The sequence below is a fragment of the Colobus angolensis genome, unplaced genomic scaffold (assembly GCF_000951035.1).
Source record: "Colobus angolensis palliatus isolate OR3802 unplaced genomic scaffold, Cang.pa_1.0 Scaffold516, whole genome shotgun sequence".
Classification (NCBI taxonomy): domain Eukaryota; kingdom Metazoa; phylum Chordata; class Mammalia; order Primates; family Cercopithecidae; genus Colobus; species Colobus angolensis.
In genome coordinates, this window is record NW_012118666.1 from 275578 (window position 1) to 291988 (window position 16411).

A 16411-nucleotide genomic window follows, 5' to 3' on the forward strand; every position below is an offset into this window, starting at 1 on the left:
CCAGTATCTAGGCCGGGTATAGTGGTTCATGCCTGTAATCCCAGTACTCTGGGACACCAAGGTGGTGAGATCCCTTGAAGCCAGGAGTTCTAGACCAGTCTGGGCAATAAAGCAAGACGTTGTCTCTACAAAGATATTAGATAAGAATAATGAGGCCGGGCTCAGTGGCTCATGCCTGTAATCCCTACACTTTGGGAGATCGAGGCAGGTGGATCACCTGAGGTCAGGCGTTCGAGACCAGCCTGGCCAACACGATGAAACCCCACCTCTACTAAAAATACAAAAAAATTTTAGCTGAGCGTGGTGGTGTGTGCCTGTAATCCCAGCTACTCAGGAGGCTGGGGCAGGAGAATCACTTGAACCTGGGAAGTGGAGGTTGCAGTGAGCTGAGATTGCACCACTGCACTCCAGCCTGGGCAATAGGAGTGAAACTGTCTCAGAAGCAAAACAAAACAAAAACAAACAAAAAGAATAATGGAATAATAAAAAAAGACCAGCATCTGGCACAGTGCTGGCCCCAGTGAGACACCTGTGCTCGTGCACGGATGAGTGACTGCACCTGTGCCCCCAAGGCCTCTGTTGGGGCCCCACCAAGTCCTCTGCGGGCGGCGCTGAGCCCTCTCCATGACGGGAAGGTTCTTAGAGGGCTAGGCCTGCGTGTCCCCCCACCTCCACCTCCCTCCTTCTTTGCCACCACACCCCTCCCCACAAGGCTAGAAGGATCCGGTACACCCAGTAAACCACATGTGCTGAGCCATGGTTACCGCCCTGCCCCTGCTCTGCTTCTGTGGCTCAGACACACTCATCAGCTTCTGTTCGGCACAAGGTGCCTGGCGACCCCTCAGTGCTGATCTCATTCCAGCCTAAATAAAGGTGCGGGTTGCTCTTGTCAGCTTGGGTGGTCTCCGTTGGGGAAAGGGTTTCTGGGAGGCTTTCTGGGATGTTGCAAGAGACTCTAAAGGCACCCCCAACCCTGCTCCCTTTTGGGGCCAGAAAGCCCCTGTCTATTTTTAATTTTATTTTAATTAATTTGGTTTTTTTTTGAGAGGTCTTGCTCTGTTGCCCAAGCTGGTGTGCAGTGGCACCATCACGGCTCACCACAGCCTCGACCTCCTGGGCTCAGGTGAACCTCTTGCCTTAGCCTCCTGAGTAGCTGGGACTACAGGCGTGTGCCATCATGCCTGGCTAATTTTTTGTCAAGATAGGATTTTGCCATGTTGCCCAGGCTGGTCTCGAACTCCTGAGCTCAAGCAATCCGCCTGCCTCAACTTCCCATAGCGCTGGGATGACAAGTGTAAGCAACCACGCCCAGCCTGGAAGCCCCTGTCTAATAAAGGCTAAGAACCTCCCAAGGTTCCCTTCCCCAACGTGTGGAAGGTTGAGGGGCAGGATGGAGTTGCAATGACCCCAGCTGAGTCCCCACCAGCCTGAAAAGGGCAGGGTCTCCCCAACATGCCATCATTTCATGGCCCACTCTGCCACTTCAGAAGAAAGGAGGCATCAGGCCAACTCTGGGCCCGGCAGCAGGGCGTCTTGTCTGCCCACAAAGGCCTCCAAGCCCCGCCCTGCAGATGCCAGCTCTCCCTGGGAAGGCAGAAGGGAGATCATTACTGAACCCTAATTAACAAAGACAAGCAGAGATAATTCAGTGGAGAAACATGTGGCTGGTGCTGGAATTGTGGTATCTTTAGAAACTCGAGAAAGGACGGCTTTATTTTGAGCTTTCAAGAGCAAAAGAGCTCTCAAGAACTCAAGACAGAGTTGGAAGGGTGGAGAGGGGGTGGGGAAGGCTGAGAGAGGGAGGCAGGGGCCAGAGGGTATGTGCCTGTGTGTGACTGGGGACAAGGAAATGACTCTCAGGTCTTGGGCAGCAGAAGGGAGGATCATGGAGGAAGTCCTTGTTCCGTATCACCTCAAAGAAATGGAGGCCCAAAGACAGTAACTCATCCAAGATCAGAGACAGCAAGTTAACTTATCTAAAATCAGAGATAAGCAAGTTAACTTATCCAAGATCAGAGATAGTAAGTTGACTTATCTAGATCAGAGATGGTACGTTAACTTATCCAAGATCACAGGTAGCAAGTTAACTTATCCAAGATCAGAGAGAGCAAGTTAATTTATCCAAGATCAGAGATAGTAGGTTAACTCATCCAAGATCACACAGCTCAGAAGTGATGGTACTGCTTCCTGAGAAGGCAAAAAGTTCCTGTGCCTGCCATTGTTCAGTCTCTCCCTATGTCCCCCCCAGTACCCTCTGCAGAGGTCAATCCTACATTAGCATCCAGACCTGGCTCAGGTCATCCTCTCCAGGAAGCCCGTCCCACCACAGCACCCACTGGGTGACAGGAGACCCCACAGAAGAGAGAGGCTTAGCAGGAGATCAAAGAGGATGATGACAAGTGGTGTTATTGTATTTGAGGCTTCTGGCCTTTCTCCATTTGTACCCCCTGAAAAGGGATCACAGCCCTCTGCCTGGCAGGCGTTTCCCCCACAGCTGAGCTTCTCGAAATGGGCCTCAAACAATTCTGGTGCGGGGAGAGCTGAGTGTAGGTTGAATGATCTTCCTTGGCGATATGTAATTTTTTTTTTTTTTTTTTTGAGACAAGGTCTCACTCTGTTGCCCAGGCTGGAGTACAGTGGCAAAATCACAGCCCACTACAGCCTCCAACTCCCAGGGTCAAGTAGTCCTCCCACCTCAGCCTCCTGAGTAGCTGGGATGATAGTCACACGCCACCATGCCTGGCTCATTTTTTAATTTTTTGTAGAGACAGGATCTCATTATGTTTCCCAGGCTGGTTTTAAACTCCTAGATGCCAGCGACCCTCCTGCCTTGGCCTCCCAAAGTGCTGGGATTACAGGCCTGAGCCACTGCACCCAGCTAGCAGCATGTAATTTGACATAGTTCCTTAAATTGAGATGAAAGTCGAAAGTTTACAGAGGAGATGATGTGGGGATGTCCTAGATAAAGCTGGAGCCCGCCAAGAGCTTGGCCCTGACCAGTGGGCCTGTACGGGGCTCCTCAGCCATGAGGACATCAGCAGAAGAGCTTGTCAGTGCCAGGTGTAAAGGGTCCAGTCCATGCTGCAAAGCAGGTCTATCAGGCCATCCACACTCCAGCCTGGCCAGCCTCTCTGCCTCATCACGTCCCACTCATGACAGCCCATCCCTCCTCTTCACCTGGTCATGCACTCCAGGGTGGCCCCGGGGGAGGCAGACATGGCGTGGGCAATTCTTCCCATTTTACAAGTAGGGAAACTGAGGCCCAGGAGTCACACAGGAGTCACACAGGAAGTTGGCAGCTCTGCTGCATCCCCGGGGTCTGGAGCCCCTGCTCTGGGGAAGGATAGGTGGGGCGCCGTCCCAGAATCCCCTCAAGCTGGCAGGGATGGCCGTACCCCTAGGGTCAGAGGAGAACTAAAAGGAGCAGAAGCTGGCCTGGGTCCCGGGAGAGCCCTTGTATTTGCCCAAAAGGGAGCTGGAGAGGGCCAGCTGGGCCCATACGCAGGGAGGAGCTGTGGGGAGCTGGTGGTGGAGCAGCAAAGAGAAGTGGATTTGGTGGGTAGAGGAGCCCCTCCTTGGTTCTAGTCCTCCCCGCAGCCCCTCCCAAATGGGCAGGGCTCTCCTGTCCCTTTCTCCTCGCCTGCAGCAAGCCCTATGGGAAGCGGCCTATCTGGTGAGTGGCAGCTCAGCCTCTGCTTAAATGCCTCCAGTGATGGGGAGTTCACTACCTTCCGAAGCTTTAAAAAAATTTTAACCTACTATTCAAGAACAATTCTAGAATTTTTTCTTTTGAAAGACAAGGTTTCATTCTGTCCCGCAGGCTAGAGTGCAGTGGTGTGATCATAGCTCACTGCAGCTTTGACTTCCTGGGCTCAAGCGATCCTCCCTCCTCAGCCTCCTGAGTACCTGAGACTACAGATGTATAGATGTGCAGCACCACACTGGCTCATTGTTTTCATTTTTTGTAGAGACAGGGTCTCACTATGTTGCTCAGGCTGGTCTCCTGGCTTCAAGCAATCCTGCCTTGGCCTCCCAAAGTGCTGGGGTTACAGGTATGAGCCACTGCATCTGGCCCTTTTTTTTTTTTTTTGAGACAGAGTCTTGCTCTGTCACCCAGGCTGGAGTGCAGTGGTGTGATCTCAGCTCATTGCAACCTCTGCATCCCAGGCTTAAGCGATTCTCCTGCCTCAAGCTCCCGACTAGCTGGGATTACAGGTGTCCACCACCATGCCTGGCTAATTTTTGTAGTTTTTGGTGGAGACAGGGTCTCACCATGTTGGCCAGGCTGGTTTCGAACTCCCGACCTCAGGTGATCTACCCATCTCGGCCTCCCAAAGTCCTGGCTGAGTCACCATGTCTGGCCCTGTTGTTGCTTCTGAGGTTTGAAAACCGCTGCCTCAATGCTCCTGACTCAGCTCTTCTTACCCAAAAGTTCCCCCACCTCATCTACTCTGTTCCTGCACAGTTGCCCTTTCCTCTGACGCTCCGGGCACGTCTCTCTCTGCCAGCTCTGCGCTTCTGAGAGGCCCCCAGCCTGCCTGCCACCCTGCCTGCACTAAATACTGCTCAGGTTTCACCTACTGCACATGGGCCCCTGGATGTGTCTCACAAGCCCACAGACCCAGCCTTGGAGACGAGCACCACCATCATCCTTCCAGAACCTTCCGCCCTTTTCACACCCTGCTGCCGCCTCTACCCCATCCATTGTGGGGCCCAGCTGCCCACTGCCTGGGTTCAGACCTTCTCAGCACTCCCTGGCTTCTCTGCCCTAGTTTTGCCTTCTCTAATCCACCCTTGGCGGGTGGAAGTACGGTTACCATGGTAACCCGAAGACAACGCAAATCTGATTGTATCATTACAATGACTGGAAAAACCGCCAGTGCCACAAAATAAAGCTCAAGTCAGTAGCTTTGAAGTTCAGGCCCTTTACCATTCTGGCAGCATTTTTGGGGGCTATTCTCCTTCCCCGCCACTGCACCACCCGGCCTGGCCACCCCAGGCTCAGGCTGCAGAACAGCAAAGACCAGCGAGTGGTTTCGGCCTCATGCTAACTACCTGGTTTTTGTCTCTTTCAGGCTGTTTGCTCAGTCGCAAAATGGGAAGGACAACAGCACCCAGTGTAATAGCTGCTGGTAGCCAGGAGGGGACAGCAAAGAGCCACTCAGTGTGGATGAGACCAGAGGGGTGGTGGGGAAAGAGGGCGTGGCTGCAACTCACTTCGGGGACCCACACCAAGCCCTAGGCTAGTGGTAGAGCCTGCCCTGGGTTCCGAAGTGTAATAAAATGGTGAAGACTTAGGTTCTAATCTCTGCCACACTATGCTGTGTGACCTTGAGAAAGCTGCTTAATCTCTCTGAGCCTCAGTCCCCTCCAGTAAGGCCGGCTACTCAGGGAGATGACATGGTAACGTGAGTGGGCTTTGTAACCAGCAAATCGTAAGTGTGATGTGATCAGGCACGGTGGCTCACACCTGTAATCCCAGCACTTTGGGAGGCCGAGGCGGGTGGATCGCCTGAGGTCAGGAGTTCGAGACCAGCCTGGCCAACATGGCAACACCCCGTCTCTTTTAAAATAGAAAAATTAGCCTGGTATGGTGGCACACACTTGTAATCCCAGCTATTTGGGAGGCTGAGGCAGGAGAATCGCTTGAACTTGGGACGCGGAGGTTGCAGCGAGTTGAGATCACGCAATTGCACTCCAGCCTGGGTGACAGAGCGAGACTCCGTCTCAGAAAAAAAAAGTGTGATGTGAGTGTTAGGTGTCCGTGGTGTGAGAGGCTGCTCAAATGTCCATAACTGGGGGACAGGGTAGTTACATAACCATGATACAGCCTGAAGAGGGAACAGAGCTTTTTAAAGACATGGGAACATGTTTATGTTTTAAGGTTAAGTGTGTAAATTTATAGAAAGAAGAACAGTGAGACGTAAAATTAATAAGCTTGGGGGGAAATCTGGAAGAAAAGTATCATCATAAAAATGAACAGCCATCTGGGTTGTTAGATTTCTGTATTTTCCAAATTTCTACCATGGACATATATTTGCATTTCTCTTTAGGGGTGTGTGTGTGTGTGTGTGTGTGTGTGTGTGTATTTTAGAGACAGGGTCTCACTCTGTCACTCAGGCTGAAGTGAAGTGATGTGATCATTGTGTTCACAGCTCACTGCAGCCTCAAACTCCTGGGCTCAAGTGACCCTCCTACCTCAGCCTCCCAAGTAGCTGGGACTACAGGGACGCACCACCACCCACCACCATGCCCAGATAATTAAAAAAATTTTTTTCTAGAGATGGGGTCTTGCTATACTGCCCAGGCTGATCTCCAACTCCTGGCTTCAAGCATTCCTCCTGTGTTGGCCTCCCAAAGCGCTGGGATTATAGGCATGAGCCACCATGTCCGGCTCCCTTTAGGTTTTTATGACCTACTAGAATGTTCTTTGGATGGAATATTGTAGCAGCTACCTAGGTAGAGGGTCTCTCCTGCCTTAGTCACCACACCACCACTTCTTCCCAGCATATCCTGAACAGCCCCCTTTAGCTGTCCTGGGTTTGTTTTTCTTTTCTTTTTCTTTTTTTTTTGCGACTGAGTTGCGCTCTGTCACCCAGGCTGGAGTGCAGTGGCGTGTCTCTCAGCTCACTGCAACCTCTACCTCCCAGATTCAAGGGATTCTCCTGCCTCAGCCTCCCAAGTAGCTGGGATTACAGGTGCGCACTACCACGCCTGGCTAATTTTTGTATTTTTAGTAGAGTCAGGGTTTTACCATGTTACCCAGGCTGGTCTCAAACTCCTGACCTTACGTGATCCACCTGCCTCAGCCCCCCAAAGTGCTGGGATTACAGGCATGAGCCACCGAGCCTGGCAGAGTCTCCCTAATTTAACTCAGTGCCCACTGCAGGCAGGTGGGGTGTGGCCTGGCTGGGCAGTATAGAACCACGCAGCTACCAATGGTGTTCAGCCCCCAGGGTCGAGCGTGGGTTATCTCAACCCCTTGCAGGCAGGGCTGGAGTTCCTTCTGGTACGAGTTGGGGGACCCAATCCCCCCATCCCTCTGCAACCCCAGGCCCCCCACCAGGTCCCCTCCAGTACAGCCTGGTGCCTTCCAGCACCTCTGGCCCCCAGAAATCCCTGGCCCACAGCTCTCTTGACCTCAGGACTGAAATTCACCCACTGCCCTCTGAGGCCTGGTCCAAGTCCAAGTATACCTTCCTCTCCAGTCAGACGCCTGCCTGCCACTCAGCATGTCAGAGCAGGCAGGGCATCTAGATTTTAGTGGGGAAACTGAGGCACTGAGGGCAGATGTGGTGTCCCCAGTTGGGAAAACATTAAAGACATTCTGGGCTTATCTCTCTCTCTCTCTCTCTTTTTTAGAGACAAGATCTCACTGTCATGCACGCTGGAATCATGGCTCACAGCAGCCTCCAACTCCTAGCCTCGAGGGATCCTCCCACCTCAGTCTCCCAAGTAGCTGGGAATACAGTCGTTCGTCCCTACCATATCTGGCTAATTTTAAAAAATGTCTTTGCAGGATGGGATCTTGCTGTGTTGCCTAGGCTGGTCTCAAACTCCTGGGCTTGAGTGATTCTCCCATCTTGGCCTCCCAAAATGCTGGGATTATAGGTGTGAGCCACCACGTCTGGCCTGAGTCATCTCTCTTGACCCAGAACAAAACCAGCCCAGGAGTGGCTGTACTCTCACCCTTCAGTGGGGAGGCCCACAGCTCCAGGGTGCAGTGGGGCTCTTGCAATTTAACGACTGATTCATCTTCAAAAAAGCACAATCTCAGCTGGGCGCGGTGGCTCATGACTGTAATCCCAGCACTCTGGGAGGCTGAGGCGGGCAGATTACCTGAGGTCAGAAGCTTGAGATCAGCCTGGCCAACATGGCGAAACTCCGTCTCTACTAAAAATACAAAAATCAGCCGAGTGTTGTGGTGCACACCTGTAATTCCAGCTACTTGGGAGACTGAGGCAGGAGAATCGCTTGAACTTGGGAGGCGGAGGCTGCAGTGAGCTGAGATCGTGCCATTGCACTCCAGCCTGGGTGACAAGAAGCGAAACTCCACCTTAAAACAAAAAAACAAAACAAAACAAAAACAAAAAAGCGTAATCTCTTTCAGAATTCTCACCTTCTCGGGGTGGTTCTGTTAGGCTTCCATGGGAACCTTCAATAAGTGACCTAAAAAAATCTCAGAGCCATTCTTTTTTTTTTCAGACGGTGTCATGCTCTGTCACCCAGCCTGGAGTGCAGTTGCATAATCTCAGCTCACTGCAACCTCCACCTCCCGGGCTCAAGTCATCCTCCTGCTTCGGCCTCCTGAGTAGCTGAGATTACAGGTGTGCGCCACTGTGCCTGGCTAATGTTTAAATTTTTTGTAGAGACAGGGTCTTGTTATGTTGCCCAGGCTGGCCTCAAACTCTTGGCCTCAAGCGATACTCCTACCTTGGCCTCCCAAAGTGCTGGGACTACAGGGTAAACTATTCCTGGTTTAGAGCCATTCTTTTTTGTTGTTGTTTTGAGATGGAGTTTCACTCTTGTTGCTCAGGCTGGAGTGCAATGGCGCGATCTCGGCTCACTGCAACCTCCGCCTTCTGGTTTCAAGCGATTCTCCTGCCTCAGCCTCCTGAGTAGCTGGGATTATAGGTGTGTGCCACAGCATCCAGCTAAGTTTTGTATTTTTAGGCACCCTAACATGGTGAAAGGCCAGGCTGATTGGCCAAGCTGGTCTCGAACTCTTGTCCAGCCTCAAGTGATCTGCCCATCTTGACCTCCCAAAGTGCTGGGATTACAGGCGTGAGCCACCGTGCCCAGCCGCCTTTCTTTTTGTCCTCGTTAGCAAATACAGAACGGACCTTAGTCTGCAAACTCAGAAGTGCGAGACATGTATTTTTATTTTTCTAAAATTGAACTGGACTCCTACCAAAAGCCCCCAATGCATAGTGGCAGAAACTTTATCTGAGTCCATTTTGGATCATCACTTCCCTTGGGCTTGCGCCAGGGCCTAGAACCTTCTGTGAGGTCCACCCAGTAGACATTTCCACACCACAGAGAGACTGAGCATGAGAAGGTCCATGCTTGAAGAAGGCCTAAACAGTGGGATGTCGGTGCAAGGATGGGAGGGTGGAAACCGAGCAGTGAAGAGATGACTGGCACCCAGCAGGGAATTCCCAGGAGGGTGAGGCTTCTGGAATTTTCCAGGGGGACAAACCCTGTTAAGAATGGCTCTAGGGCTGGGCGCGGTGGCTCACGCCTGTAATTCTAACACTTTGGGAGGCCGAGGCGGGCGGATCACGAGGTCAGGAGTTTGAGACCAGCCTGGTCAACATGGTGAAACCCTGTCTCTACTAAAAATACAAAATAATTAGCTGGGCATGGTGGTGGGTGCCTGTAATCCCAGCTACTCGGGAGGCTGAGGCAGGAGAATCGTTTGAACCTGGGAGGTGGAGGTTGCAGTGAGCTGAGATCACGCCATTGCACTCTAGCCTGGGCAACGAGAGCTAAACTCCATCTCCAAAAAAAAAAAAAAAGGGGGCAACTGGGGGAAAACAGTCCTCCCAGCTCACCTGGCACTGCCCATCTTTTTCCATCTTCATATCACATGGCAAGGCAGGTGTGCTTGTCCGTCTTAGCAGGAAGGAAGTGAAGGCTCAGATTCCCACAGCTAGTCAGGCGGGTACAGGGACTTGAACAAACGGCGCTTTCCCATGGCCCATATGCTGCCTGGGACCCTGAAGCCTGACTCCTGGGCACTGCCCCAGCCACCTGCCTCTCTGCAGACTATCTGCCACCCCTCCACCTGCCCTGGGACACCTGCCTCCAGATGAAGGGGCCTGCTATTGCCTCTGCCTCCCCCAGCAGACCCCAGCTTCCACTCCAATTCACCTTGGAACTGCCGGTGCTGGCCCAGGCCAGGCTTTGGGGACCGTGCAAGGGAGGGTTTGAGAAAAGTCTATTCTGGCGCAGGAGTAGCACTCAGTGACCTCTGGTGAACTCTTGGAGACTCCGAGGAGCTTGGACATGTTCCCAGCCCAGCATGACTAGTGGCATGAGTAAGCGTGGAGCTGGTTCTCCAGGTGAATACCCGGCTTGGGTGCCAATGCCTGGAAAGGGGCTGGCTGGTCCATCCCTGAGGGCTGGGGCCACGGCCACCTGCTAGCCCTGGGACACAGAGTATTAATACATCACTCACACTGCGCCTCAGTTTCCCCCTCTGTAAGGTGGGCTCTAGAATCTACCTCCTAGGTATGAAGACTAAATGAGATGCCTCCTCTGTCTGCACTCCGCTGTAACCCTAGTTCCTAGAACACCGCCTTGCCCCAGCAGGACCTCCCGAAATACGTGTGAAAGGCACCCGTATAAATCATCCAGTGCAGGGCCAGAAACCCAGTGACCTCTCAGCCAGGTGTCTGCCGCAGCCACACTCACTGCATTGCCCTGCTGCAGCTTCCACTGGCTCCACCTTTCCAACATCATCTGACCATTCTGCCCCTCCGAGAGCTCCGGAAACACACTTCTGGCCTCCAATGACTCCCCAACCCCAGCTGTTCACCCCGCCAAACACAACCCACCCTCCTCTCTGCCTCTCAAAGTCCCATCTTCCCCTGAGGCCCAAGCAGGGCCTTCCTTACTCCAGGAAACCCTATCCAACTACCCCTCACCCTCCTGATCCCCCTTCTGGGGGTTCCCATGGCCTGTCAGCAGCCGCCACATCACCATACCCTAAGTATTTTGTTTGTTTGTTTGTTTTTTTGAGACGGAGTCTTGCTCTGTCGCCCCGGCTGGAGTGCAGTGGCCGGATCTCAGCTCACTGCAAGTTCCGCCTCCCGGGTTTATGCCATTCTCCTGCCTCAGCCTCTGGAGTAGCTGGGACTACAGGCGCCCACCACCTCGCCCGGCTAGTTTTTTGTATTTTTAGTAGAGACGGGGTTTCACCGTGTTAGCCAGGATGGTCTCGATCTCCTGACTTCGTGATCCGCCCGTCTCGGCCTCCCAAAGTGCTGGGATTACAGGCTTGAGCCACCACGCCCGGCCTGTTTGTTTTTTTGAGACTGAGTCTCACCCTGACACCCAAGCTGGAGTACAGTGTGCGATCTCAGCTCAATGCAAGCTCCGCCTCCCGGGTTCAAGGGATTCTCCTGCCTCAGCCTCCCGAGTAGCTGGGATTACAGGTGTGCACCACCATGCCTGGCTAATTTTTGGATTTTAAGTAGACATGGGTATCACCATGTCGGTCAGGCTCGTCTTGAACTACTGACCTCAAGAGATCTTCCTGCCTTGGCTTCCCAAAGTGCTGGGATTACAGGTGTGAGTCATTGTGCCTGGCCCGCCCTGAAGGCTCTAGCCAGTCCTTAGTGCTCAACACGTGGCATGTCGCCCTGCAGGGACAGCCCCTGCAAATCTGGGTTTGGGAGGCCAGGACACAGCCCATGGTGGAGACGGAAGTGGATGGGTGCCTTAAAAAGGGTCAGGAGGCTGGGAGTGGTGGCTTATGCCTGTGATCCCAGCACTTTGGGAGGCTGAGGCAGGTGGATCACTTGAGGCCAGGAGTTTGAGACCAGCCTAGCCAATATGGTGAAACCTGGCTCTACTAAAAATACAAAAATTAGCCAGGCATTGTGGTGCATGCCTATAATCCCAGCTACTTGGGAGGCTGAGGCAGAATAGCTTGAACCTGGGAGGTGGAGGTTGCAGTGAGCAGAGATAGTGCCATTGCACTCCAGCCTGGGCAACAAAGTGAGACTTGGTTTCAAAAAACATAAAAATATATTTAAAAATAAAATATATTTTTAAAAAAGGGGTCAGAAGAGGCACTGCACTGTTTAAGGTGGGGTAGGCACCCCCTACATCTTACCAACAAGCTTGCGGTCCCCCATGCAGATACCCCTCTTTCTGTGGTTAGGAACTCACTTGCCTCCAACCTCATCTATTCACTGAGGTCAACCAGACCCCCTTTATCAGGAGGAGCAGGTGCACTGACCCGGCCTGGCCCCTCCTCCCTCCTGAATCCCCACTGGGTAAAACTTAGAAGTCACCGGCACCACCACCCCTTTTTCTGCTCCAGGATCTGGGGCCACATTCAAGCTTAGCCTTCCTCCATCTACCTGGGGCAGGTGCCCAGGTGAGGTGGCTAAACAGAAGGGCAGGGGCCTAGGCCAGGTGTGGTGGCTCATGCCTGTAATCCCAACACTTTGGGAGGCCGAGGTGGGTGGATCACTTGAGGTCAGGAGTTTGAGACCAGCCTGGCCACCATGGTGAAACCCCGTCTCTACTAAAAACACAAAAAATAGCCAGGCGTGGTGACAGTTGCCTGTAATCCCAGCTACTCAGGAGGCTGAGGCAGGAGGATCGCTTGAACCCAGGAGGTGGAGGTTGCAGTAAGCCATGTTCACGCCACTGCACTCTAGCATGGGTGACAGAGAAGGACTCTGCCTCAGGAAAAAAAAAAAAAGAAAAAAAAAAAAAGGCAGGGGCCTGGCTGGCTTCTGTTCCCAGACCCCAGAACCTGTGCCCCATAGCAGACTTAGCTCCAGCCTCCAGCACTATGACCAGGCCCTATTCCCAGTGCCCCCTCCACAGCCAGTGCCTCTTACCAGGCTTTGGGATGAGTCCTTGGAAAGGCCTAGAAGAGAAAGAGAGGTAAGGGTGTCAGAAGGAGGACCTGGGGGATGAGGAAGACACCCCTGGGATACAGTAGCCTCAGTCTCTCCTGGGAGCACCCCAGACCTACAGCAGCAGAATCTGTATTTTAACAAGCCGCCCTGGGGCTCTGTGTGCGTGGGACACTGAGACGGCGTGGCAGGGTGCTGGCATTGGCAGTATCACTCTGCAGGACGCAGACCTGGGCCTTGCGCCGGCTCTGCCCTGGCTGGCCCTGGCCCTGGGACCTTGAGCAAATCTCCTGATGCGGGCTGAATGCCTTTCCCGGGGGCTGGGGGTGCAGTGAGCAGGTGTTGCTGAACAGGTTGAAGATGCCCTTGAAGGCTGCCCTTGCCATGGTGGGGTGACCAGTCCCACTTCTGAAGGGCTCCCTGCACTCAGGCTGGCCTGCAGTCCCTTCCCGGCCACCCCCAGGACCCAGGATGGTGCCAGGAGAGCTGCCTTGTCCAGTGGGGAGGCCAGGACCTAGGGAAAGGCTAAGGATTCGCAAGTATAAGCCCCCAGCTGAGCTAGTCCTGCCTCTTCACCCTCACCCTTCCCCCTGAGTACCTGGTGACTGTGAACTTGATCTTGTCAGCCACGGCAAGAATCCTCTCCAGGTTCTGGGAGCCGAAGGTGCAGGGCTTTCGGAACGGGATTCCCGGGGGCAGCCCCTCAATGATCACGGAGCCGGGGTTACTCTTGATCCGCTTGTAGGGGACCTGGACCGGGTACTTGATACCCAAGGCTTCCCCTGTGGGTGAGAGGCAGGGTCCTGCCCGTCAGGAGTGAGAGGCAGCGTGGGGTGTGTGTACGTGGGATTGCGGGGGTGTGATGGAAAGACATGCGTGCAGGAGAGTGAATGGTATGAGAAAGCTCTCATGTAGCACCGTGGTAAAGGTATAGGCATTACAATCTGAGCTATATGATCAGAACATTAAAAAAAGGCCAGCATGGTGGCTCATGCCCGTAATCCCAGCATTTTGGGAGGCCAAGGCAGGAGGGTCACTTAAGTGTAAGAGTTCGAGATCAGCCTGGGCAACATAGCAAGACCCTGTCTCTACTAAAAATTTCTAAAAAATAGCTGGGCATAGTAGTGCATGCCTGTAGTTCCAGCCACTTGGGAGGCTGAGGCAGGACGATTGCTTGAACCCAGGCGTTTGAGGCTGTAATGAACCATGATCACGCCACTGCACTCCAGCATGGGTGACAGAGTGAGACCCTGTCTCAAAATAAAAAAAAGAAAAGAAAAGAAAAGAAAGAAAAAGCCACACCAATATGCTCCCATGTTGTATGCTCCCCCCGTTTTATTTTTTTTTTGAGACAGAGTTTCGCTTTTGTTGCCCAGGCTGGAGTGCAATGGCGCGATCTCAGCTCACTACAACCTCCACCTCCCAGGCTCAAGCGATTCTCCTGCCTCAGCCTCCTGAGTAGCTGGGACCGCAGGTGTGCACCACTGCACCGGGCTAATTTCTTTTTTGTATTTTTGGTAGAGACGGGGTTTCGCCATGTTGCCCAGGCTGGCCACGAACTCCTGAGCTCAAGTGATCCAACTGCCTCAGCCTCCAAAAGTGCTGAGATTACAGGCATGAGCCACCGAGCCAGGCCCCTGTCTATTAAATTCTGTGTGTGGTAGTTGAAAGTGTGTCTCACCTCACTGGTCTGCAAGGCTCATGAGTACAGGGATTGTGTCTGTTTTATTCACGGCAATATCTCCAGTGCCTGAGACAGTGCCTGGCATGTAGTAAATGCTCAAGAAATACGTGTAAAGGGGTGAATTGTTTCCCTAGAAATGCCCTCGGCTGGAACTGGGAAGCCTCCCACTTCTCTGCCCACAGCAGCTACGTGTCCCTCCCCGGGGGTTCTGCGCTGCTTACCGTATTTCTTATTGAAAAGGTCCTGGACCTGCTCCCTTAGCGTGTTGGCGATGTCGATCCTTGACAGCCTCGCGTCGTAATTTTCTGCAAAGCGCAAAACGATTATGGGTTTGGGCTGCTCAGTGAAAAGGCACTTGGTGACTTTTAAGGAAGCTGATTTTCTAATTATGGGGAACTCCTTCTCCGGCAATTAACGGATCTTTGGAGTGGGCCCCTCAGGTCCTTCAGCACCAAAGTCTTGATGGAGATGTGTTTTTTCCAGAAGGACATGCACTGTTGCCACAACAGTGATGACTTGGAAATTAAGTTAATTGTTGACATTTGAAAACCACCAAACCAATAAATAAGCCCCGGAGCGGGGGGACACCATGGCGTGCGGAGTCCTGTGCCCCGGGCTGGCGAGCAGGGGGCGGGGGCTTCGTGAAGTCACTGGGGGGCTGGAGACAAGGGAGGGAACGGAAGCCCAGCTGATCCAGCAGATGGTGGAGGACGGGCAGTGTCCACAGACACAGGGGACGGGCCTGGCAGCTCCCAATGCAACCTCCACCTCCCAGGCTCTAGCGATTCTCCTGTCTCAGCCTCCTGAGTAGCTGGGATCACAGGCGTGTGCCACTGCACTTGGCTAATTTCTTTTTTGTGTTTTTGGTAGAGATGGGGTTTCGCCATGTTGCCCAGGCTGGCCTCAAACCCCTGAGCTCAAGTGATCCGCCTGCCTCAGCCTCCAAAAGTGCTGGGATTACAGGCATGAACCACCGAGCCACCCTCACCCAGAGTGTTCATTAAAAACTCCCAAGTGTGGCCGGGCGCGGCGGCTCATGCTTGTAATGCCAGCACTTTGGGGGGCCGAGGCGGGAAGATCACCTGAGTGCAGGAGTTGGAGACCAGCCTGGCCAACAAGGTGAAACCCCATCTCTACTAAAACTACAAAAATTAGCCAGGCATGGTTGTGCGTACCTGTAATCCCAGCTACTCAGGAGGCTGAGGCAAGAGAATCCTTCGAACCTGGGAGGTGGAGGTTGTAGTGAGCAGAGATCACACCACTGCACTCCAGCTGGGGTGACAGAGCAATACTCTGTCTCAAACAAACAAACAAACAAACAAACAAACAAACAAAAAATGCTGGGTGCAGTGGCTCACACCTGTAATCCCAACACTTTGGGAGGCTGAGGTGGGTAGATCATCTGAGGTCAGGAGTTCGAGACCAGCCTGGCCAATATGGTGAAATCCCGTCTCTACTAAAAAAAATACAAAAATTAGCCTGGTGTGGTGGTGTGTGCCTATAATCCCAGCTACTCAGGAATCTGAGGCAGAAGAATCGCTTAAACCCAAGAGGCAGAGGTTGTAGTGGCTGAGATCGCACCATTGCACTCCAGCCTCCTGAGTAGCTGGGATCACAGGCGTGTGCCACTGCACTTGGCTAAGAGTAAAAACTCCATCTCAACAAACAAACAAACAAGTGCCGGCATGTGCTGGAGGGATCCCAGACCACCATCTCTCTCTCTCTCTCTCTTTCTCTTTTTTGAGGCAGCGTCTTGCTCTGTCACCCCGGCTGGAGTACAGTGGTGCGATCTCTGCTCACTACAACCTCCACATGCCAGGTTCAAGAGATTCTCCGGCCTCAGCCTCCTGAGTAGCTGGGATCGCAGGTACATGCTGCCTCGCCTAATTCTTGTACTTTTTTGGTAGACACGGGGTTTTGCCATGTTGGCCAGGCTGGGCTTGAACTCCTAGACTCAAGTGATCCACCTGCCTCAGCCTCCCAAAGTGCTGGGATTACAGGCATGAGCCATTGCACTTGGTCTCTGATTTCTCTGGCCGGGCGTGGTGGCTCAAGCCTGTAATCCCAGCACTTTGGGAGGCCGAGACGGGCGGATCACGAGGTCAGGAGATCAAGACCATCCTGGCTA

The 16411-nt window shown here is 53.1% G+C and overlaps 1 protein-coding gene across 1 annotated transcript in view; it reads right to left on the minus strand.

Annotated features, from left to right (window-relative positions):
* The window catches only part of GTF2IRD1 (GTF2I repeat domain containing 1), a 96976-nt gene that overhangs the window by 32360 nt on the left and 48205 nt on the right, over window positions 1-16411 (minus strand). Inside the window, exons 19-21 of the mRNA XM_011960588.1 lie at window positions 14505-14588; window positions 13198-13381; window positions 12582-12610 (exon numbers count right to left, since the gene is read on the minus strand). Of these exons, the coding sequence (XP_011815978.1) occupies window positions 12582-12610; window positions 13198-13381; window positions 14505-14588 (297 nt within the window). The remainder of the gene's footprint in view (window positions 1-12581; window positions 12611-13197; window positions 13382-14504; window positions 14589-16411) is intronic.